This window comes from Pholcus phalangioides, unplaced genomic scaffold, assembly GCF_987345545.1.
Source record: "Pholcus phalangioides strain wild (caught in Gottingen) unplaced genomic scaffold, Ppha-v1.0 ptg000014l_1, whole genome shotgun sequence".
NCBI lineage: Eukaryota > Metazoa > Arthropoda > Arachnida > Araneae > Pholcidae > Pholcus > Pholcus phalangioides.
In genome coordinates, this window is record NW_028301607.1 from 21,446,933 (window position 1) to 21,472,657 (window position 25,725).

Sequence of the window (25,725 nt, forward strand, 5' to 3'; positions counted from 1 at the left end):
TTAAGACCAAGATTTGAAAGTTTAAGGAGGAGTCAATTGTGCGGAACTTTATCCTGGATTAGAAAAATCCAAGATGATATCGGTTTGTAACTTGTTATCAATGTCTTTGGAAAGGTCATGGATAAAAAGGGACAGTTGGGATGTAATAGAAAGGGATCGTCTGAAGCCATGTATTGATTGAGAAAGAAAAAAAGTTAATGGAGTGTCTAAATGAGCGTGGATTTCCTTTGCTATAACATGTTCGGAAATCTTACAACAGGATGAAGAGTTCATCCTGTTGTAAGGATGAACTCTTAGCATCAACTCGCGGATTCGGCCTTCCGTATTCACGAGGGTTACATTCCTGGGGTGACAGCGAACACGGAAATCCGCGAATAACCGAAAACATAGGGTTTTTTGTTCATCTCGTTTATTGAACATTATGAGAAGAGAAGGGTGACGCAGAGGTACAAAGCGGGAATGTGAAAGAGGGTGCAGCGGTTGTTGGTGATGCTTTCTGAAAGAACATTGTGATTTCTGTTTGATGTTTCCTCTTCTTCATATCAAGTATGTTGGAATATGTTGACAATTGTATGTTGACAGTTTATTTCTCTTCAATTTTGCTTCACCATTCTAACTGAGTTCATATTTTTTTGGCTTTTAGCATTTGAGCCAGCTTCAGTGTAATGAAAAAGGTGTTGATTGTGACATTTCTGCCCTTGTTCTCAAATGTCTTGATCAATCACATCACTACATGCTCTAAAAGAGAGAGATTCATTGGACACTGATCCTCCCCAAGGTGTTTGGAAATCTGTTCTAAACGTATTTGGTGTCAATCTCAACTGCAAGCCAGAATATTATTCCTTTTTTCTAACATTGTTTGCCAACGGAAATTTCAGCTACACAATTTTTCTAGAACTAAGTTTTTACTTTCCCAAAACCTTTCTTGAGTCCCATCAGAATACCAGGTATTTAAGATACAAAGAAAAAAATCTTCAGCTCTACTAGCTGCTTTTTCATTGAAAAAAGATCATCTCCTCGGACAATAATTTGGCCTTGACATTGAAAGACCTGTATTTTTCTTCATCTTCATTTAGAAATACATTTTAGAAAGTTCCCCACTACTTTAAAGAAAATCTTACAACCCTTTTTTTTAAAGAATAGCACATTGGGTCAAAATGACCCAATCTGTGATTCTAGGAATAAGTACTTATAGCCCTTAAATACAAAATGTGAAGGTAATAAAATTTTTGTTAATTCATATGATATCATGAAAAGTCATGAAATTTTTTTTTATCATCTGTGCTTAAGTTTGAGACAAATGAAAACAAAGTTTGATTTGGGTCAAATTGACCCACTCTGTAATCCTAGTGTTAAAATTGCATCAATATATATTTTTTTTGTTCTCACAGCATATGGTCAAGATTGACATCTGTTTCCAATAAATAGTCCTTTTATAGCATTAAGGAAATATATCCTTATATCTATATATATTAAATTTTGTCTCACTGTGTATATATATGTATGTTCTCCATAAAAATCTATAATTTTAGACAGATCGTTGCCAAATATTCCAAGTGAGACCAGACTTGTAAATGCTTGAAATGGGCAAAAAACTGTTGGGCAACAATGGTTCCTGGGCCTCAACAATGACTTTTGGAATGTTTACTTTGGTTACTATGGTTCCAAAATAATGTGTTTCAGACATATATATGCCTTTACAATGGTTTGTCACTTCTTAAATGCTGCCAGTATATCTATAATAGTTTATTTTATCACAAAAAATGAGTAACTTTGCCTGGTTTTAATTTATACAAAAAATTGCCACGTTTTTAAGACAAATAAATTCAATTGGTCGAATGGTCGACGCGTTTCGGCTCTTCCATGGAGAGCCGTCATCAGGACCTTGTGGTCAGAATACACACGAATGAGTCGTGGAAGAGTGTTGTTTACGTCTGGTCGTCCGAAGAGTTCGCCTTTGTATTTGCTGCGTCCGAGTGGTCTTTGGATGCGAATTGGGGAGCCATCTGTTGTAAAGTGTTAAAAGTTTTGTCACGACTGAGGTTAATAAAGCCTGTCCAAGCTGACGAAATAGGTGGTGTGTTTCTTCCATCATTAACGAGGAAATTCTGGCATGTTCTGATGAAGTATCCCTCGAGAAAATTCAATTCAGAATTGTGTGTTGCTTTTTTAAAAACAAACGCTTTATCAAAATCAAAATAATGTGAATGTTGCCAACAGTGTTGGGCAATAGCCGAATTATCCGTCCGTCCCCCCTCAACATGCTTTCGGTGTTCGAGTACTCGAATATTTAGATTTCTTCTAGTTTGGCCAATATATCCATTTTCACAATTCTTGCATGGGATGAAGTAGATGCCGGATTCTTTGGAGGGTGAGATAGGATCTTTCAGATGGGAAAAGGTGAGTATATTTGTTGGCTGGAATATTGTATGAAAGTCAAATTTCTTGAAGATAGAAGAGATCATGAAACTTGAAGAAACGAATGGAAGAACAACGGTATTAGAAAACTGTTTTGAGTCAGCTGGGAGCAGGTTCGTGGTGCATGTCTGGGTCATTTTTCTGAGGACCTTGTCGATGATAAAAGGTGAAAAACCCCGATTAGAAGCGATGTCACGAAGGATATTGAGTTCATTCTGGAGGGAGGCTGAATCACTGCAAAGTTTTAGTGCTCGATGAACAAAAGAAGAAAATGCCGAAAGTTTCTGATTGGGAGGATGAAAGGATTTTGCATGAGGTGGCATGGAGATAGCGAATGGCTTACGGTACACAGATGTATGAAATTCAGTGTCTGTCTTTTTAATGAGCACGTCGAGAAAAGGCAGCATATTATTTTTTTCCATTTCATAGGTGAATTCAATATGTGGGTCAATAGAATTCATAAAATTGAATAACTCAGTGACCTTAACATCAGTTTCATCAACTAAAGTGAATGTGTCATCAACATACCTGATCCAAAGTTTGAAGTGGCGGGTTTCCAAAAGTTTTGTTTCGAAAAAATCCATATATATGTCACAGAGGATAGGCGAGAGTGGGTTGCCCATGGCAAGACCTTCTGTTTGGCGGTAAAACTTTCCAAACACTGAAAAATAATTGTGCGATACACAAAGTTGGGTGAGTTGACATATTTCTTCGATTTCAATCGAGGAGAAGTGGAATTCTTGCAGACGTTGTTTCAGGAAAGAAATTGCACCGCTGATGGGAATGTTAGTAAACATGGATTTGATATCGAAGGAAATCATTGTAGCGTTATCTGGTTGAATGCTGCGGATGATGGAAACGAATTCTGAGGAATTCTTTACTGTGAAACGATGCTTTTTGCAGAGAGGGGACAAAAGTTCAACGAGAAATTTAGCAAGTTGATGCGTAGGTGATCCAATGCAAGAAATTATAGGTCTTACTGAAAATGAAGGTTTGTGTATTTTTGGAAGAGCATAAAGTCTCCCGCAGTTTGCGGCGGATGGAAAGATGCGTTTCTTGGTCGAGGAATGTAGAATGGGAGTCTGATTGATTTTCTTTTGAACCAATTTTAGAAGGGTAGGAGCTGGATCCGTATTGAGACAAGTGTATGGTCCATCGCTAATTAATTTTTCAACCGACTCTTGATACATGGATTTATCAAGTACAACAATTTGGCCACCTTTGTCAGCTTGAGTGATGAAAATATTGTTGTTTCTTTTAAGTTCTCGAATGGCAGAGATCTCAGATTTCTCAAATGGTGAAGAAATGGTTTTTCGATTGGCCGAAACTGAAGAGGAAATCAAGTGCCGAAGAGATTCTTTCTGATCGGGAGAAAGTTTACTGTTGAGAAACGACCGTTCGATGGGCGCAAGAAGTTTTGTAGGACAAAAATGAGGCCTAGGTGATGCGAAATTAAGTCCGTATTCAAGTACTTTCAAATGGGCACCAGACAATGTTTCACTCGAAAGATTGACAACTTTTGGAGCATTCGAGAAGTCAGAAAATTTATGAGAACTTTTTTTCGAAGAACTTCTTGCAAGAAGCTGAGTGAACTTATTATCCAAAATTTCTTGATGTTGGCGATACACGTGAAGTGCCCGGTGGAACGATCTTGCGTCAAGCTGGGCGAAATCATCACGAGAATGTGCGAGAGAGAGATGCAGTTTGTACAAATCCAATTCAATTTTAGCAAGATTGCGACGGTGAACATTTGGAAACCCGCCACTTCAAACTTTGGATCAGGTATGTTGATGACACATTCACTTTAGTTGATGAAACTGATGTTAAGGTCACTGAGTTATTCAATTTTATGAATTCTATTGACCCACATATTGAATTCACCTATGAAATGGAAAAAAATAATATGCTGCCTTTTCTCGACGTGCTCATTAAAAAGACAGACACTGAATTTCATACATCTGTGTACCGTAAGCCATTCGCTATCTCCATGCCACCTCATGCAAAATCCTTTCATCCTCCCAATCAGAAACTTTCGGCATTTTCTTCTTTTGTTCATCGAGCACTAAAACTTTGCAGTGATTCAGCCTCCCTCCAGAATGAACTCAATATCCTTCGTGACATCGCTTCTAATCGGGGTTTTTCACCTTTTATCATCGACAAGGTCCTCAGAAAAATGACCCAGACATGCACCACGAACCTGCTCCCAGCTGACTCAAAACAGTTTTCTAATACCGTTGTTCTTCCATTCGTTTCTTCAAGTTTCATGATCTCTTCTATCTTCAAGAAATTTGACTTTCATACAATATTCCAGCCAACAAATATACTCACCTTTTCCCATCTGAAAGATCCTATCTCACCCTCCAAAGAATCCGGCATCTACTTCATCCCATGCAAGAATTGTGAAAATGGATATATTGGCCAAACTAGAAGAAATCTAAATATTCGAGTACTCGAACACCGAAAGCATGTTGAGGGGGGACGGATGGATAATTCGGCTATTGCCCAACACTGTTGGCAACATTCACATTATTTTGATTTTGATAAAGCGTTTGTTTTTAAAAAAGCAACACACAATTCTGAATTGAATTTTCTCGAGGGATACTTCATCAGAACATGCCAGAATTTCCTCGTTAATGATGGAAGAAACACACCACCTATTTCGTCAGCTTGGACAGGCTTTATTAACCTCAGTCGTGACAAAACTTTTAACACTTTACAACAGATGGCTCCCCAATTCGCATCCAAAGACCACTCGGACGCAGCAAATACAAAGGCGAACTCTTCGGACGACCAGACGTAAACAACACTCTTCCACGACTCATTCGTGTGTATTCTGACCACAAGGTCCTGATGACGGCTCTCCATGGAAGAGCCGAAACGCGTCGACCATTCGACCAATTGAATTTATTTGTCTTAAAAACGTGGCAATTTTTTGTATAAATAGTTTATTTCTTGATAATGGTTTGTAACTTTTCCAATCCTAATTGAAGAAACCCCAGGTAGCGCCGGGTATTATAGCTAGCATAAAATAAATTTCTGAACATGGGATTAAAATAAAAAATAACAATTAATGAACAAAATCAGAAAAGGCTAAAGTAAGAGCAAATCATGTGCATTATTGTAAGGGAGAGGTAACAATAACACAGTGGAACTTGACTAATTTAAATTTTGGATAATTCTAACTTTTCAAGCTCCCCTTGAGTTTTCTAATTTTAATGTTGAAATTTCTTGTTTAATTCAAACTTTTTAAAATTTTTTGGATAATTTGAAGTTAGAGGGAAAAAATCATGATTTTTGTATTTTTGTATGGTCAAACCTAGTCTGAGAAATTCTACAAGAAGCCAGACTTTGCTTTTCTCGATCAAGCTGTTAAATAAATTTTTTTAAGACTAATAAAAGTTAAAAAAAAATGTTTTTTCTTACTCTTATTTTGTTGGGGGGGTTGCATTTTTTTTTTTTTTTTTTTTGATAATTTAATATGCCCATTTTAAATTTGTTCAGCTGGAGTGCATCGGGACTATACACAAGGGTGGAAAATGCAAATTTGATTTTTTTTAGCAGCAAACATTTTGTTTTTGTAGCACTTTAAAATTTTGGCAGTAAATAAAATACACAATTTTTATATACATATGTGCAGTAGCATGCACAGAATTACTTTTTACTTTAAAAAACAGTGTTATCTCAGCTCAGAAGAGGGGGTAAGGCTCAGGAGGAGGAAAACCACCTCCCCAAGACACAAAATACAGAGATTTCCTCTAGAAGAAATAATTTTTTTTTCAATTTTTAAATCATAAAAAATGTTGAGAGAATTCTTGATATTTATATTTTTACATTCTCCACGATATCAACAAATGAGAGGCTTTAGAGACATTTAACAGAGAAACATATTTATAGACACATTTTTAACATATTGTATTTCAGAATTCAAAAATAATTTGAAATGAGAGTTTTAGATTTAGTTTGTAGACTTGGTAATCACTGATTCAAGAAAAAAAATCACTACAGGAGAGACTTGAAACACTCATTAGAAAATTAATTATTTTTCTTGTTTTTGCCACTGATGCAAGTCTAAAAGTTGTGCTTTTGTTCTCTTGTTTCAAGCATTTTTGAACGTTTGATCTTGCTTCTTTAACCAGAATTTACTCATTTCATATTGAAAATGATAAGTGTTTCTTTTTGAGTTCGCTCTTGATCCTTACCTCAATTTGATTCACCATACTTTGAGATAACTCCTTTTAATGGGTCATTTTTAGAAATTCTAAGAAATTTGATAGATTAAAAACTATAGACTTTATTTTTAACTTAAACTATAGAAATAAAAACAATGGAATAATGATTAAACTATTAGAAATTTGATAGAATGATTCTATTTTCACAAAAAATTCAATTTGAGTACATCTGTTTCACTCCCTATTTTTTAGTTATTTTGCTACCCTTTTCTCATTTTGTTTACTTTTTCCTGGATTTCGTCACTTTTCCATGATCACAGACATCCTGAATTTATCGACAACTTTTGCGTCTCAACTCCTGATAGTGAAAACAGATTTGTCATTGCTGTTTTTCCAGTGTGATAATACGTTGTTTTGCAAACTTTTCTAGTCTGTTAAAGGATACATTAATGTTTTGCCAAATACAGCCAGTCTGGGAATATCGATGCAATTTAAAAAATAATTAAAGTAAGGAGCACATAAATCAAAGGAGTCAATTTTTTTTCGTAAAAAAAACAGCTGGAAGAACGATTGAAGGTTTTTTTCATTGCTCTGCAGATGAGTGGCAATTCTCATAATATTTGACCCTATTTTACACGTCGGAAGCCAGGGCGCCAAATCCTGGGGAGAGGCCTCTAGCTAATTCTATTTGTGGCCCAAGAAATCAATTTGTGGGGAGGACAAATGATGTTATCAAAAAGTCAGCTTCTATTGTGATGCAACTTCAAAGTATCTTAAAGGGAAATTTTGTTTTCGGAGCAAGATGAAGCAGAATTGAAGAATTTCAATACGTTTTTGTAGTCAAATGTAGCAAACGGCTGGAAATTGTAGCAATTGTAACAGATTTTCCACCCCTGTTTATACCACTTAATACTGATAATGCTTTTCATCTATAGATCAAGGTGTAGCTCTTAAAATCCAAATCTTTGTCATTATTAAGAGTGTGGGAAGTATAGGAAAGAATTGGAAAAAATTGAAATATGTTAATGAAAGTATATTTCCTTGATAGCATAAGAATGATAAACAAAATTTGAAAAACAGTTTCATAACAGATAATCATAAACTGTTTCCGTAAATCAGGCTTTGAACATGGTCAAGAAATTCTGCAGTGATGCCGATTCCAGAACAGTAGAATACTGTAGCAGCTAAGATAAATTATTATAATTAATAAGTCATCAAAACTTGGGAAACAATTTCGTAACTGTGATAAAATTTTAATAATTGATAACAGAGGTGCCAACATGAAGAAAACATTGGGGAGCTGAAAGTTGCTGGTCGTCTCATATACAGGGTGTCTCATCAAGACTGCCCAAACTCTTCACAGCCAGATTCCTAGCTTGGAATACATAAAAAATGCCCAAAGAACTGTACTTGTATGACCCATAGTTTTCGAGGAAAAATGCAAAAGAAAAGTATGACTTCGTATTCGGTGCAAGAAAAAAAAACTTTATTGGAAACATGAACATTGGTATTTGCATATGTTTACATAGGGAGATGTTCAAAATGTCTACCGCACATATAAAGGAATGCATGCACGAGCCGTGGAATGGCTGACTGCACGTTTTTTTCTTGAACCAGATATGACGTCATACTTTTCTTTTACATTTTTCTCAAAACCTATGAGCACACAGGTACAGTTCTTTGGGCATTTTTTTATGTATTAAAAATGAGGAAACTGGCTGTGCAGAGTTTGGACAGTCTTGATGGGATACCCTAAATATGGGACTCAAGTGTGTATGCAGGAGAGGGAGGGTGCATTGCCTTTTCAGAAATTAATGGGGGGGTCATCAGTCCTTTACAAAGTTTATTTGGGGGAGCCCTCAAATGGCCTCAGCCCTAGGTTCTGGTGCCTATGATTGATAATTATTATCGTATGTGAAAGTTGATTTTTAAGTTGTAATTTATAGTCATTGTGGATGCAGGATAGATTAATTGGATAATTCAAACTTTTCCAGTGCCTTTGGACTTTGAATTAACCTAGTTTGACTGTATAACTCAATTAGGTGGTTGTGACTGAGGAAAAGATGTGGTGTTGCCAATAAAATTCAAAAGAAAACAAGTAATACAAAAATTCTAATAGTAACATACAAAGGCAGCTCTCCGGAGAGCTGCCCTTTAGAGGTGAAAGAAGAAATAACTACAGAAAAATTTAGAAAATGTTTTGTCTGTAAAATTCTGACAATGAATATATCGGATGGAATGATTCACAGAGAAATCTAATTTCTTATGCATTTCATCTGGCTGAAGACCACTATTAATTTTCAGGGTCGTTCTGCTGGTACAGCTTATAGGCAAGAGGGAGAGTTAAAAGGGTGTCTCACATGAGAATATTCTCTTCAGCCACCCATATATAAAGGAAAACACCACAGGATCAATAAGATCGGTATAGCAGTTTATGTGACAAATAATGCATGTACAATTTTTCTGTTCGTTGAGGTCAGGCTAGGTGGGTGTCATAGCAACCACTGCTGTACATGATCAACGAAATAATCAACTCCATACCACTTATATTTCAGACACTCATTTGGATGCTTAGAACTTTTTAATTATTGTAAAAAGAATGTGTGGAAATTTTTTTCCGTGTATGCATCCGAGTTCTAGTTTAGTCATTTTTCTGATGCAAAGTCTTCAGGAACTGACTTTCTGCATAATTCTAAACACCTCATTATGAATGTTCTCATTATGCACTGTTGTCAAAGCTTAATTCTTTCTTTAAATTTCTATTTTGTTATAGTGATACACACTAATAAATTTTTTGATCAACATTGAAAAAGTATGTTCAATATAAATAGTCACTCACTTTCATTTCTGGACTGAGGCTATCTGAGTTATTCAAGTATTGATGGTATATATTAACATAATCAGTCATTTCCTTAGAACGCTCTAGCACAAAATTCCATGTTTTTGAATGATTCTTTTCCCATACAGGTTTCATATGAGATGATACTGCATAAATCCACCAATCTCTGGGGCTGCAAAAATTGAGAAAACACTTCTATTTTTTCTTACATAAATACAGCAAAATGCATCTTCACGTCGCAATATTTAGTTAATGAAATCTTATACTGTGCTTATTCAATTATAGCATTTATTAGAACTGATGCTGTGATGCAATGGATCAGGTGTTTAATGTATAGGGCGACTCTAAAATCATAAGATAAACAACTTTTAGGGATGGTACAGCTCACTAGAACATTTTTTGCACTGCATAAGAATGAATGAACTGGACTTACCCTGTTGCTGAAATCTCTTCCAGCCTACCTTTGTAGCAGAGTCTGAACAAAGTGTGTGTATCTAACAGTCCAGTGTTGTCTGATTTTTCAATGCTGCCATCTATATTTCTGATTATTAGTGAAGTGTAATGATTGGATATACTGTTGTATGCCTGTTGCTCTGTCTATAGTGAGACTTTCAATGGAGAGATCAGCTCGCATTCGCACCTCAAAGTTGGGATCCACAGAAAACAAACTCCACCTGGTGGGAATAACCGCCCAAATAACCGCTGGTGGGATTTGAACCCAGGTGGACTGTATAGGTGGAAGTGACACGTAGAGGTATAAGCACAATATAATTTATTATTTTTCACATGCCCATTTTAATTAATACCCAGTTTGGACTGAGAATATCAGCCCATTAACAACTAATATTTTTACTTTTGAAGAAATCTGTGTTTGCCTATTTATTTGCAAGATGAAATAAGTTATGAATAAATAAAATTCATTTAACCATAAAAATATCAAATTTCTGACTAAAAATATCATGTACCATATTTTGAAAATATCGTATATATATTGGGATATACATACATCAACACCTGACTGTAATTTTAACTGAACACTGTAAAAATCATTTATACAAGTAATAATTAATGTTGGTGGGAAGTAAACATAATTCTAATTAATTCTCAGTACTTTAGGAATCAAGGTACAGTACCCACCACTTTTAACAAAACGATGGCGATATCTTGCGTACTAAAAGTTGTAGAATGAAGCGTTTCCACCAAAAATTATGGTTCATGATATTCTATCTGATTATGTGTAATTCCTCTTAATGAGGGGGTCATCTACATATTTATTATTGTTCAAACTTCAAAATTTTCAATGTAAACCCTTATTTTTTTCCATCTTATCTGATTTATCGCATTGCATTTATCCTAAAAATAAAATTTCATTGCCGTAAGTATAAAAATGAGAGAGATATGAGTGAAAATGTGTTTGGGGATGCTCTCAACATTGAGAAACAATTTCTCGAGGTTGATTGTAGGGGGAAAAAACACACACCAAACAAGTTTCGAACGATAAATACTGCATATGCTACGCGAGTGCTTGGATTTAGTGATGCTAAAAAATAAATAGTTTCTATTTTATGAAGGTGAAAAACAAACTTTTTTTATTATTACTCTTCATTTTAGTGACTTTATATCCGAGATTGAACGAATATTTATACCATAATTATTTCAAACGATGTGTCACAAAGCAATTGTTTGTGGGACAATAATTAAGAAAAAAATATAAGAATTTTCCGTTGCACATTACACTATTTTATACTATAATTTGGTTTCATTTTGCAATTCCTGAATTTTTAATGCTAAAAAAATACGGATGAAACGAAATGCTGTGGTTTTAGCAGAGACGACTCCACCAATAGCCACTACCCTAAACTTGGTGTACACTAAGATGATTTACGCTATTGGGAGAACAGTTATTTATTGATTATTATCTCCATAAATATTAACATCAATCTAATTGTATGGTATTAATATGTGAATTCTTTGCACGTTATTATATTTACCATTTCAGCTCATGAATATTGTCTAAGGAATGAAACAAATTTCTGAAATAGTGAAAAAATTTTAAATTTCATAGTTTATTTGCTTACTCAAATTTTTAAAAATAAAAAAAAACCTGGATGGATGACTTATTTATCGTATCACTGTATACTTAAAACAATAATTACCTATTTCAGTAAAGTTATGAGCTTCATATTTAAACATTTTCGCATAATTTGTCATGAGAAATTTTTCAATGAGTTTCAAATTTATATCCAGTAGATGGTCCCTAAAAGTAGTCATTTTCATATAATCGCTAATATCTCGCGAAATAGAGGCCAGATTGGAATGAAAATTAATTCTGTTGAGTTTTCGACTATGCCGATTCGAATGAAGTAAAAATTAATGTAGGTTTCTATTCACAAATTTTTAAAATATGTTTTACTAATTCATAACTCATATTTTAAAAAAAACCAAATTCAAAATGAGTAACAAAATTATGTTTGGCATGTTATAGTCTATCATGTAACATAAAAATTAATGAGATACCTATATTATTTCGGCAATTATGGTCAAAAACAAGATGTTTCTATTTAACATTACATCACTCGTTTTTCAATAATTTATATTTCATTAATTGTTTGTTCGAAATTGATGAAATTTGGTATTTCGGCATTTCTTGAGATTCTAAATTGAAATATGGAAGAAAAAAATGGGGTTACCATTGAACTTTCAAAAGTTGGACCTTGTTTCAACATCTAGATGGCCCCCCTAAGAAAAAATTAACTTGGTACACTCATGGAAGATCTTAAATGAAGAGAAGAATGCTACTTTCTTTTTTTTTACAACAAATACAACAGAATGCCATCGTTCGGTTAAAAGTTGTGGGTACTGTACATTTCCTTATTTTCTCTGAATTATGTTGAAATATCATGAGTAATGAAATTTTTGCTGAAATATGTGTATTCCTCGACCACAAAAAATTAACTTTAAAAACTCCTTTTTATCACATGCGTAAACCTTGAGATATCTGGCTGAAGTGCAGAAAAATAATGGTAAAAAACTAAAACAACGTGATGTCAGCGCCACCAAAAAGAAAAAAATCTTAAATGCGTGAAGAAGATTGGCCAGATCAAAGGTACTGGAGGAAAAATTATTTTCAAGTGAATTCTCCTCCTTTAATGTAACTTCGTCCAAGCATCGAAACATGTGGTTAATTTTTTTTATCATTATCTGTGGGACAATTGTTGAGAACAGGTCAACATCTCGCAGATCATTCACTGTAAGCATTTAAAACTGTCAGGTTCCCCAGAACTTTTCGAACACAATGATAACATGCAATTTAACCCTTTAAGTGGTACAGCAGAAATTATCAAACCACCCTCAAAATGTCATCTTTTTTAATGAAGTAAGCTTTCTTCCAATTTCAGCAGGTGCAAACTAAAGGGACATAGTGAAAAGTATCCCATCAAGAAATCAACTTTTCAAAATATCTGGACTTACCAATGTCAAAATTTCTGGATTTTAAGCAGGCAAGATATCTCGTCAATGCCGCTTAAAGGGTTAAGGCACTTGCACCAAAAAAAGATAAATTTAGATGGGGAGGATATTTTCTCCTCAGCGATTGCCTAAAGACTAAAATTTTACTTTTTTCATTATGAGTAATGTGGCTAAATTTTGGGAAGTTCTAGAATAGAGCAATGCAAGTATACCTTGAATAAGTGGGTTGACTCCCAGGGTTCTATTATAAAAATTGTTTGCCTTGACATGTACTATCACACCTCTTATTTTTTTACAGTAAAGTGCAGGGACATACTGTATACAGAATGTTTCAGAAATAATATGACAGACTTCAAGATGGTGATGGAGCACTAATTCAAGCATTTTTTTTTATCAGAGAATACATGGTTGTGAATGTGAAGCATTGAGGTACAAAGGCATTAATTAGATTCAGTAATACAGATAGTGGTTAACACACTAACAATACTATTTTTTGGTGGTGTTACATTCACAATATCATTAAGATATGCCCCCCCCCCCCCACAAAAATAAGTCGAGACAACATAGTTAGGAGATTGGGGAGGGCATTTGATAGGTTTGATGTGTCCAATGCACTGGAACGAAAACAAGAACTTATGGTGTTTTTTCACCCTTTCTTAACCAACACCCTCATTTTTCGATTCTCCTTAGAAAAATTTAGATGTTCAATGATATCTATAGCAGCATACAGCTGGAATTATAGAAGTATTAAGGAAGCAACCTAATACGTTAGAATTAGCATTGAAATTTTTTTTCAACATTTCTTCAATTTGAGTTAATTTTGTCCTTAATAATAACTTCCCTATAGCAGTAAACATCTAACACCCATAACAAAAAAATGTTTTTCTTTGTCCTTGAGTAAAAATTATTTCTGTGTTTGCTTGGCCTGAAACATTGAAAAAGACAGAACTTTTCATACTGATAATAGTTTTAAAAACTGTAAATAACTTTTAGAATATATTCACATTTCATGAAAAATAAAATGAGAGTTAAAATAAAACTCTAATGAAAAAGGACACGTGTGTGCACATGAACAGATAACCCAAGCTTCTTTATCAGTCTCACTTTTTTGGTACAAGTTCTTTGTATTCCACATTTTTTACTGTAATCCAATAAAACCCCTCTTTTAATCTTTATCACAGAAAACTTAGATAATGTTTTAGGCATTTTATAATGCTGTTGATTTTTCATCAAAGACTGACAAAACTGTGACAAGTTTTTATGTATAATGGCAGCATTAGTACTTTTTAGAAATCAGTCATGTGAAATGACCAAACTGTTAGTATCCAGTAGTGCATATCGGTTTACAGTAGAGTTAATATCTCATGACACAATGCCAAATAAACAGAGACTGACTCCGATTATAGCATCCGATAAAGAAATCTGCAGGTTTTGGTCACAAATCAGCAATTTTTTCGTTGGAGTATCTTCGGTTTTGATAATGGGGGCAATTGGACCTTTTGATGACTGATTGTCTTGCTACAGTTTCGATGAAGTATTATAACTCTTGGGTACCAATGATGTACAAGATCAATATCAGGCAATTGTTGTGGCCTATGTACGTAAATTTGTAATTCTAGGAAAAAGCTGTAATTTATTACAAAATATTTTCATGATATTACTTTACAACTCACAGTCCGGTTTTTCCACCATGGACACGAAGCAAGCTCAACTCAACAACATAAATACATTAGGGCCAAGCATATACCCAGAACACATTCCAGCATGTGCCAATTCATTAGAAATTCCATAGAGGAATGTATACGAGGTGCATGTTCGGTTAAGTAGTAGTCCTGTTTTTCAGGTATTTCCCCAAAATGACAAAAAATTTGCTCCCACTTATTGCAAAAGCAAACGTTAAATAATAAAAAATTGCTAAATTTTTAGTCATCAGCTATTGGGAAAAGTGGTCTGCTAACCAAGGACAAAAAATTGTGTTACATAGTGTTATGCCCCACCCCCCTCGATTGACAAAAAAAAATCAACTCATTGTTTTTATTTGGCTATTCTTTTATCATTACATATGTTCTATAGAACCATTTTTTTTTCTTCTTTGTCGTTTTGTTTTTAGAAATTATGTATGAAAATTACCTGTGGGATACACTTGTACTAGGTCTGAATTTTCTATTGACCCATTTTAGATGAAGATAATTGAATCCTTTTTCCCAGTCTAGCAACTGTTGGTACTGAGTCTTAAAATAATAAACAAAAAAAAAAAAAAAAAAAAATGATCAAAATACATAGCACAAAATAAATTTGAGAAAATACCTACCATTACCTATTTCATTTGTATGGAAAAATAAAAGTTTATATTTATAGCTGAAATAAAAAAGGTTATTTGCGTAAGAATAGGGCTGTAAGAATTACAATAGTCTTGATAAACGGGACCAAGATTACCTCATATTATTGAAAACTCTACTATAACTTCACGCTAAAATAAGGCATTAGTTGCAAAAAATATTTAGAAAACAGCAAATAACTGTCTATATTCTTGGACTGTTATTCAGAAGTCTTTTCCCCCCAGTACTCATAGTCTGGATCCAAAAAAATTCGTGAAAAAAAAAAAATTGAATTTTTTTTAATCAATTAAAACAAAGTTCCATTATCCCTCCCCCCCTCCCCCAAGGCAGGTTCTGTGTTGCCCCTGAGCAGAATATAATATAATTCCATGTCAGTCTTTCCATGCAGAATAGAGAAATCACATCTACATACTGTTCATAAAACATAAGTTTATTTTCTTGGATGCTATCAGTGATTGATAATCTTGGATATATGAACTCTTAAAAGCATTATATAGCTTAAAGTTTTATATTTTCTTTCTGAAGATATATTTAATCGGAGGAAGCAATTTAAAAAAACTTCAAAATACAAAGCTGCTGACGAAAAAACTTGTGTTTACCGCATAGCTATTAAGGTATCCGACTACCTTTCTTGTCACTTTTCTTTAAAATGGTTCTAGAGTGAACTTCAAATAAATTTTTTGATAGAAAGTGTCTCGAAATATCAAAAACAGTGACAAATTTTGTTCTATCTATTATATTTTCTATGAAAAAGTCGTTTTTATGTCAAATTTTAGGCAAAATTCATGTGATATTCGAAACACGATTGCAAAACATTTTATCAATGAAATGCTTTGTGATTTTCACAGTGCATTTAGCCAGTAATGTTGAAGGTTATGAACCAAAATTTAAAGGATTGCGTGATATGTTCATAAGTTACACCAAAATATGTTCAAGTACGTGTGAATTTTTTGAAATTTCATCCTACATTTCGTCTATAAAACACTGTAATTCAAAAAATATATGTGATAGACTTTAGATTTTGGTTCATAACCTCAACAATATATAGCAAAATATCACATTAAAATTTCGTAAGGATGCAATGCATCAAGTTTCACAAATCATGTCACAAAGTCAAGTAAAATGTCAAAAATAGCATTCTTCGTAAAACACGTTTAAAGTCTTTACTCGCGTATTTCTTGTATGTAAAAACGCAACACTAAAGTGAACGTAACTTTGATTCTAAGCACCATATAAACAAAACAAGGCCAGTTTTGGAATTACAACAAATAGGGCTTTTATAAAAAATAAAAAAGTGAAAATCCATATTTTTACTTCCAAAATGACGTTTTCAATGTAGTCGGATACCTTAATCTATATATATAAAATTGATTTTCTGTCTGTGTGTATGTATGTTCTCTATACAAATCTACAATTTTAGATTGATCGTCGCCAAATTTTGCATATATACCAAATGGGACCAGACTTGAACGATAGGCTACTTTAAAATTTCGTCAGACCACGGCAAATGCCCCAAATGGGCAAAAAACTGTCCAGCAACAATGGTTTTTGGGCCTCAACAATCACTTTCAGAACGTTTACTTTGGTTACCGTGGTTCCCTAGCGATGAGTTTCAGACGTGTTTATGTCTTTACAATGGTTTGTCACTTCTTTAATGCTGCCAGTTATGTATAATAGTTTATGCCTTTATAATGGTTTGCCACATTTTCAATACTCTCAGTAATGAGACTTTTTGAATAGACGTCATAATCATCGCTTTGAGGGTCAGGAAAAGGGTGATCCTCATAGAAATCAGTATTAAAATTGCCGATTTAACTGCATAAATACGGAAATTTATCAATAATTTTAAAAATTAAATTGAATTCTCGATTTTTGAAATATTGAATTCACTTGGAGATACGAAGCCCAGAAAATTAAAAATATGAATAATTTGCCGGATCTACTTTTGAGTTGGATATCCATGTAATAACATTGATTTCAACTTTTTATTTATATCTTCTCAAGCAAGAAAATTAATGTCTCCGTATTGTCTTTTAATATTTATTTGCATAAATTCATACAGTTTAGGATGTTTTTAAAATGAGTTATGGGCCCCGTAGAGTGCATCGAAAAAATTCCACAGCTTTAATTAAGCATTTTTGGAAGCTCAAACAGGCAGAAATAGATAACTTGAAGTTCAGGGGGAGGGAATCAAAATACCTTACACCCATAAAAAAAGGGGGGGGGACTATTCATTTCTATGTTTCTTTAAATTTAGATTTGTTTCTTTCATGAGTGGCGCAGGACGTCGCCATATTGGTTAACTTAGACACGGTTTGCATGTCCCTCAAAGAAAGAGGGAGATATCGCATGATCCAAAAAGCCTCATTGAAGAAAACCCGGGCAGCGCCGGGTATTGTAGCTAGTGGAATATACAATACAATACAATACAATTACAACGCCACAACAGGCAAATTGCCCAACGAGGTGGCTGACTTAAGAACATCATGGATCCCCGAGCCCCTACCTACTACTGCTACACCACACATGTACCCCCCCCCCCGCGGAACCCCCCAACGAATCGGTACATGCGGGAATGTGCGTGTATGTGTAGTGCAACCTGACGTAAAGTTTGTTTCTGTGTAATGCTTGTTATGTGTAGTGCTGTCATCTGTCCCCAGTTTTACTAACTATGAGTGAAGTGTTATGGTTGAATGATTTACCGTTGTAGGACTGTTGCTCTCTGTGGCGAGACTTTTTAACAGGGAGATCGGCTCGCATTTGCGCCTTGAAGTTGGGAACCACAGAAAACCAACTTCAGCCGACCACCACTGTGGGGTTCGAACCCGGATCCTCGCATCACGAGTCCGGCAATATAACCACTCGACCACCACAGCGGCAAAGATTAATGATTAAGAATAATGATTATACAGGAACAACTAAGGTCATGCCCAATAAATGCTATGTAAACAGTCATGTCTTTGCCAGTTGCTTAAATGTGGTCAACAAGACTTTTTTTACAGCTGCTCGATGGAAATGACCCTACGGCTGTCCTCTATGGGTGTGTTCTTTAATGATGACGGCAGTCATTGATGTCACAACGTGAAAGCTTGTGTAAAATTTCATTTTCTGCCAAAATCCGGAGAAATTTTAACATATCCAGAGAGCAGGAGGAAGGATGAAAAATCCGGAGTCTCCCACCTAAATCCGAAGAGTTGGCAGTTCTGCACATAGCAGAGGTGCATTTGACCATATCACTACTTTTTCAATATCTCTTCCCATCTGGGCACCAAGGCCACTGTAATGATGATTCTTAACAGATTGTTTTTTTTACTATATCTCAGGATGTATGCAACGCAAGTCAAAAGAAATGGTAAGAACATTGCAAAGACAAATCAAATAATTTCACTCCGGTTTTAATATCTCTTTCTGTCTTGGAACAATGCCTGCTGTTCTGATTCATAACAAATTGTTTTCCGCAATATCTCAAGCATTTCACAAGGAAAATAAATGACATTGGTATCATTTGTTACCTATTTCAAAGGCAAAGCAAATGATGATGACGTAATGAAATTATGTCAGTACCTACCATGCGATTCAAGACACAAAAAATTTATATTTATGTCAAAACTAGCGGCTGTGTCTACAAGCACAGCCTTCTCCAATTTTTTTCCCTTTTTGGTTGATGATTTTAGTTTCAGAAGTTTTTATGGCCTTGCTTCATACTTGTTGATAAATCAGTAAAAGCAATTTAGGGGAAAACTTTCTGGTAAATAAAAAATATGGGAAATCTGCCAAAATCCAGAGAAATTTTAACAAATCAAGAGAGCAGAAGGAAGGATAAGAAATCAGGGGTCTCCCACCTAAATCAGGAGAGTTGGCAGTTCTCCACATAGCAAAGGTGCATTTGACGATATCACAACTTTTTCAATATCTCTTCCCATCTGGGCACCAAGCCCACCGTAATGATGATTCTTAACAGATTGTTTTTCGCTATATCTCAGGATGTATGCAACACAAGTCTAAAGCAATGGTATGAACATTGCAAAGACATATCAAATAATTTCAAATAGTAATAAATAAAAAGCTCATGAAAAAACAATATAGTGGTGGGAAAAACTGTAAAGCCAAGTAAAAAATGGCAATAAAAAACAAAAAATAATTTTTACAGAAATTTTCAGAAATGATGAATACAATGGGAAACAATAAATGGAAAAAAAAACATGATAAATCACAAAACTTCAGTAAATATATAAATTTTCTGATTATCATTATAATGCATTTAGAAAAAAAATAAGTTGAGACCATTCCCTTTTTCTTACATCACTCACGTATATAGCATATCCTTATAGCTAGGCAATGTATTAAAGAGTTGCTCTAATCATTCCATGTGCTTGTTTTCCCATAATGCTTGATTCATAAAGATGGGACAAGGCAAAAGGATATCTTGTGTAGAACAAGGTAAGATCAGAGATGACACTAATGCTCTATAATGCGTCAAATACCCAGAATTTTGGAAAAGGATGCATAAAATTTTTGTTCACACGTCCTCCGTGACACATTCTTTCCTAGTTCTAAGAAGAAAAAAGTAGAGAAAATCCTCCCCAACTTTTTACCATCTATCATGGTAGCACGACCTTGAAAAAGTGGTTTTACTACTTTACTGTTCTACACTGTACTGTATTGATATATACGCAGGTTGTTGAGAATAAGATAAGGGATATCTAGTAGCTTCCCTGAATGAGGGGCTGTGTAACTGTCAAATTTTGGAGTTTTCATTCCCTGCGAATTTTCTCCCTTCCAGTTACACACTGGAAATTACTGTACTTTCATGACTATCTGCTGTCATTCAAAGAAAACGTCTATACGGTGTAAATTCCCCTTGTTCCTATAATATTGTAAATGCGCATTTTTCATTTTTAATCTTAAAGGATTGGAACAGCTGTTCAAATTGTGAAATTTTCCCGAAATTATGGGGGAAAAACCTTGACCTTGAATATCCGCAGTTTTGTCATCTAGCTACTATGTGATAGTCACCGTTTCGAAAATCACGGGTGTGTACGCAGAATCGGCTTTCGTTTCAACAGAACGTTTAGGTTGGTAACACTCGTAAACAATTTTAAATTAACAGATATATTGGCATGAAATAATTTATTCTATACTATTTCAATTCTCCACAAAAATATTTTTAATTTTTGATCTGGGCAGGGGGGCGGAAGCAGGGGGGAAGGCTTCTTGTAAACCTCCCCCCACCTCAAATTTTGATTTTGGTGTAAATCCGGGTTTGGAACCCGCGATTGTGCAATGGTAATCAGCTAAAAATATGATTTTCTAAGGTTTTCAAATTTTGAGTTGGCTATTCCTTTGAAAAACTTCTGATTGCTATGGTGATCACATAGACCTACAACACAAATATGTATACATTAAACTTAAAATGCACGCATTACCAGTTTGGAGGAGAGATGCAGAGCTGCAACTGAGAGAGGGAGGGACAGGCGGGTCAAGTGTCCCGGGCTCTGGACTAGAGGGGGGCACTAAATTTGCCCTTTATAATTGCTTTTACATTACATGGGTGTGCGAAAATGGGTGCTTGCCCCGTTTGAGAAAGTATCTAGTTGTGGTGCTTTGCTAGATAGATGGCTCCACCTACTGAACACAAAACATGCCAAATGCTAGGCACACACACATAAGCACACTGTTAAGTTTCTCCAACAAATATCTGACATAGCTCCCATATTCAGGTGTGAAAATATGTGACAGTTAAATGGCGACAGATCAGAGTGGTGGACCATCATAAAATGAAAATAAAATAATTTTACCAGGAAAAACAAAGTATGAATAGGGAATCAGAAGATAAGTGTCTGAGAGAGAGAGAATCTAATTTGTTTTAAATTTTATCAGAAGATATTGAAAGTGCTAAGATTTTTTTAACGAAATGTAAAATCGTAAGGGAATTTATAGATTGATTTATTAGTAAATATATAAATGTGTGCCTCCAATTTGTTAATTAAAGTGGATCCGGCTTATAACGTTTTTCAAAAACCTATCATAAAAAACGTTGTAAACAGGAAATCTAAATGAGAATTACTTGTTGTTAGCACCATGAAAATAAGTTGTACCAAATGGAAAAATGTTCTAAATAGGAGGAACGTTATAAGAGAGATCAACTGTACATTTGTTTTAGATTTATTACATGTGCGGAATTCCATACGCCAAATTCTCAGTGCTAATGAGCTTCTTTGCAAGTTTTTCCTACTGGTAAACAATGAAAGTAAATGAACCTTTGGATAGAACATGTTTTTAGAAATGAATCACTTGATTCACAGATAACTTCGTCTCCTACCCAAGACATGGCCCACTGCTCAATCTCAACGAAAAAATATAAGTGACCCAGACCCATGATCAAAGACCCAGGGCATGCTGGAAGAAAATTCATAAAGATGCCAGTGAATTAAGAGAGGAGGGGGGGGGCATAATTTTTTCCAAGATAAATTTTTTTTGAGAAGGAAACACTTTCACTCAAAAAAAAAAAAAAAAACAGATTTTTTGAATAACCTAGGTCCTGGAACCCAGGTAAATTAGAGTACAGTGGCATCTCTAAGATAATTGTTTAAGAAACTGTGGATTAACTTCTCAGGAAAAAAAACGAATGTATCTGAAACACGTCAACAATTTATTAAGGAACAGAAAAGTTTTATTCTGAGTACAGTGATTTCCCCAGGGACTTAGGTTCGCTGGTGTATTAGGCTCATATTGCATAATTTTTTTTTCTAATTTTTTCCGCACTTTGTCAAATTTGCAAATTGTTACATTCTTAGAATACCATAGCTGCCAACTTTTGAAAATAAAAATTCGGGAGATTTTCACGCAAACCCGTATTTCATGCTAAAACTACTCCCTAATAAATACAATAGGGATTTTTCCAAATAAAATAGGGATTTTCCAAACATAAAAGTTTAAGCATAGGGAATAAAATCCCTACTCAAAAACTGAAGTCAAATTAAAATAAGGATTTTACACACATGGAAGTTAAACCCTTGGGAATAAAATTCCTACGCAAAAAACAAGTGAAATTGGAGGCCAAAACTTCAATGATGTAAAAATAAATATTGTGTTCAATCAGAAACGCTGTGAACAAACATTCTGCGCGAATGACCCCAAAATCATCGGAAGATGAAGGAAAGCACAGTCAATTTTTGAAGAACACTGACTTTTGAAGTGACACTTGCTTGATGTTTTTTTTTTAATTTCACGAGTGATGATGGCAGTCTTTCCATGACCGATGTTCATGTCCGTAACACAACTTGTACAAAAAGGAAAAGTCGGCCCTCTTCTGGAACGTTTGATGAAAGGAAATTCATCGGAATAAGTATCTTTAAAATTGATTAAATATATTTTTGCTCATCAGTATTCATGCTTTGTTATATCGCACGTACGTAACTTCAACAAAAGAAATTTTGACTATATGCATGTCACTATAATCTTCAATTATTATCCAGGACTATTGGCTGCTAAGCCATTTCCCTGCACGATAAGACAAACAACTTTCTTGTTACTATCAGAGGGTTTGTAAAACTTCCTTAAAAAGGGAATTTCCCCATTTACGACATGTGACGTCATTTCGAAAGGAAAAAAAAGAGGCTTCATGCTCCACAAGAAATTCCTTAGGGATTGTTTTCATAAGTGGGGATTTTTTTTAATGAAGTAGGGAATTTTTAGGGACAATTAGGGATCTTTGTGATTTTTGTAAAAATTCGGGAGATTTAAGAACTTTTCGGGAGGTCGAGCAATGAAACTAAAATTCGGGAGACTTGGCAGATATGGAATACAAATGTTTCCGTTCAAGAATTGCATTGAAAAGCTGAATAAATAAGAAAACAATAACTTGGGGGATTAAATTTTTCTGTTTTCACAGGGTAGGGTAATAATTTTTTACTGCAAAAAAACACTAATTTCAGTTCAAGGGGAATCTGAATGCCCCCTCGCTTGTGTGAAAGAATGAATAAAGAAAATCTACACACTCACCTTCCACCTCCTTTTCAAGAGGGAGAGACATTATATCAATGAAAAAAATTATCTCATTGTTGGTACCTTGTACGTATACATAGCTATGCTCACAGGTAGATTAAGGTCGATTGAAGCCTCGGGTGCAGATGGAGATATTGGGTCCCTTAAATTAGAAAAAAAGTAAAAACCTGGGGTTTTGCAGGGCCATGAGAAGTCTGTGTGCCCAGTGTGTCTGCCATTAAATCTGCCTCTGCATACCCTGTGCCTATACAAATGTGTATCATTGATGTACTTCTAACCCTCCCAAGGCGAGATTATATTGTTATGTTGGAGGAAAACATGCAACCCCCACCAGAAGAAAAATTTTTTTAACCCCCCGAGAAAATTCTACATACACCTATGGTTATAATCATTAAAAAATTAGTACTTCAAAACACAAGAAATTGACAAGAAAAAAGACTTATAATTTGAAGAGGTTTACCTGATTTATAAGAACTGGAATTTTCTCTAAAAATATGTCACAAACAATCCTAGGATTTTGCAAAGATTTTAAAACTGAGGTTGAACAGTTGCGCCTTAAACGAGCAGTTACATCTGCAGTTGATATAATAAAGTCATGGAGTTTCTCAAAATTTTCTGAAGTCGAGCAAACTTCCAGATTTTTTTCCATCAGATCCTGTAAAAAAATAAGTTGCTTTTACCATTCAATCATAAAGATATCATTACACAAATCAATCTACAGAAGAAAAGGATTCCGATTACTCTAACATAAACAATATTTATATTCTCTTACAAATAGTCATATCTCGAAATCCTGATTTTGAGTGGGGGAAAACGCTGGCAAAAAATATATAGTTGACACTTATCAAATATTTTGGTGTTAAGGTCACCCATTTTTATGCCAATTTGGTGAACGTTTCAAGCTACAAGGTTTGCTGAAGTTCAATTACAGCCATCTTGTATACTACTGTAGTAAAAGTATATCAAGATGCACTTTGGTAATATTTTTTCAAACATCCTTGTCTGAATAAGTAACTTATCAAAATGGCATTTGTACAAGAAAATGATAGCAAAATAAATTTAAGTTTCTTTTATGACACAAAGAAACACAAACAATACAATGATAAATGAAAATATCAACAATATAACAAGCTTATTCATCATCAGAGACCAGGGTGGTTCACTAAAATTTTGAAACATCTTCAAAATGGTACATACCATCATTTCCTGCATTCCAAAGGATCCAATCATAATCACATCTGAATCCCAGTAAACTGAGAGACCTTGAAGCTTTACTAGCTTCCATGTCAAATCTTTGTCAACATTTCCACTAAACACAGGCATCTACAGTATAAATTAAAACCAACAGATAATTATGATTTTTTTTGAGGGGAAACATTAGATTGCACTGAAATCCCAGTCTACAACATAATTATTTTTAAAAAACTGAGTAGTAAGTAAATGTTACAATAAATGTTATAAATTGGTGATTATTCATAATTGCCAGTTCTTATACATAATTATTGATCGTCTCAATAAATTCGATACATTTTCCTACATTTAACACTTTAACACATGATTATGTATAATTACCGAATGAAGCTGCTAAGTGTGAAAAAGAAGTCATGCAAAAATATCACATAAATTCAACCCTTCTAATCACTTTCTCATGTACATGATGGGTGAACTAAATATATTTTTTAATTTATTTTTAGGGCAAAATAAGTGTTATAAGGTCAAAATTGTATAAATTATCATTCTTGTAATGTTAGTTTTCTTCACATTTATCAAACTTTTAAACATCTCCAGAAAAAATCACCAACGAAAAAGGCAAATAAAAATAAATTACGAAAACTTATGCACTTTGACATGCTATGGGTGTCGTCTTCAGAGGATAAACTATCACACTGACTGAGGATCAGGGTTTAAGCTAGATAAACAATTTGTCTTGCAAAAAGCAAAAATGTGGGGGGGGGGGAAGAGCTTTAACAAAATGCTACAATTCTAATGATTGGTTGGATGTCTACTCGTTTCGTACCTCCTGTAAGCATTTTTGCGAAAGTGGCTACCACTTTGTTTGCATTTTAAGATTTTCTTTCTCGTTTTGCAAAAAATGTGATCATGGCTTAAACCCTGCTGAGGATCTCACTTGGATTGATTACCAAATCTTAACTCTGTTGCTAAGCGGAAAGAAAAATATAAGTCTGTCCACGTTAAACGGCATGACAAAAATAATGTATGGACGTGGACAGACGTATATTTTTTCTTTCCGCTGAGCAACAGAGAGTTAAGATTTGGTAATCAATCCAAGTGAGATCCTCGGTCAGCGTGATAGTTTATCCTCTGACGACGACACCTATAGCATGTCGAAATGCATAAAAAGTTATAATTTCCTTTTATTTGCTTTTTTCGTTGGTGATTTTTTCTGAGAATTATTGGACAAAGTTTACCTACTCTTCCACTTTTAAACATAATCAACATCACTAACATTCAATCATCCTAGACT

General features: G+C 34.4%; 1 protein-coding gene across 4 annotated transcripts in view; it reads right to left on the reverse strand.

The window, feature by feature from the left end:
- Positions 1 to 25,725, reverse strand: part of Vps13D (vacuolar protein sorting 13D) — a 561,523-nt gene that overhangs the window by 508,029 nt on the left and 27,769 nt on the right. For all 4 annotated transcript variants that reach the window (XM_089241869.1, XM_089241867.1, XM_089241868.1 and 1 more), the window contains exons 8-11: positions 24,438 to 24,563; positions 23,701 to 23,895; positions 15,025 to 15,125; positions 9,427 to 9,598 (exon numbers count right to left, since the gene is read on the reverse strand). In XM_089241869.1, coding sequence (XP_089097995.1) covers positions 9,427 to 9,598; positions 15,025 to 15,125; positions 23,701 to 23,895; positions 24,438 to 24,563 — 594 coding nt within the window. The remainder of the gene's footprint in view (positions 1 to 9,426; positions 9,599 to 15,024; positions 15,126 to 23,700; positions 23,896 to 24,437; positions 24,564 to 25,725) is intronic.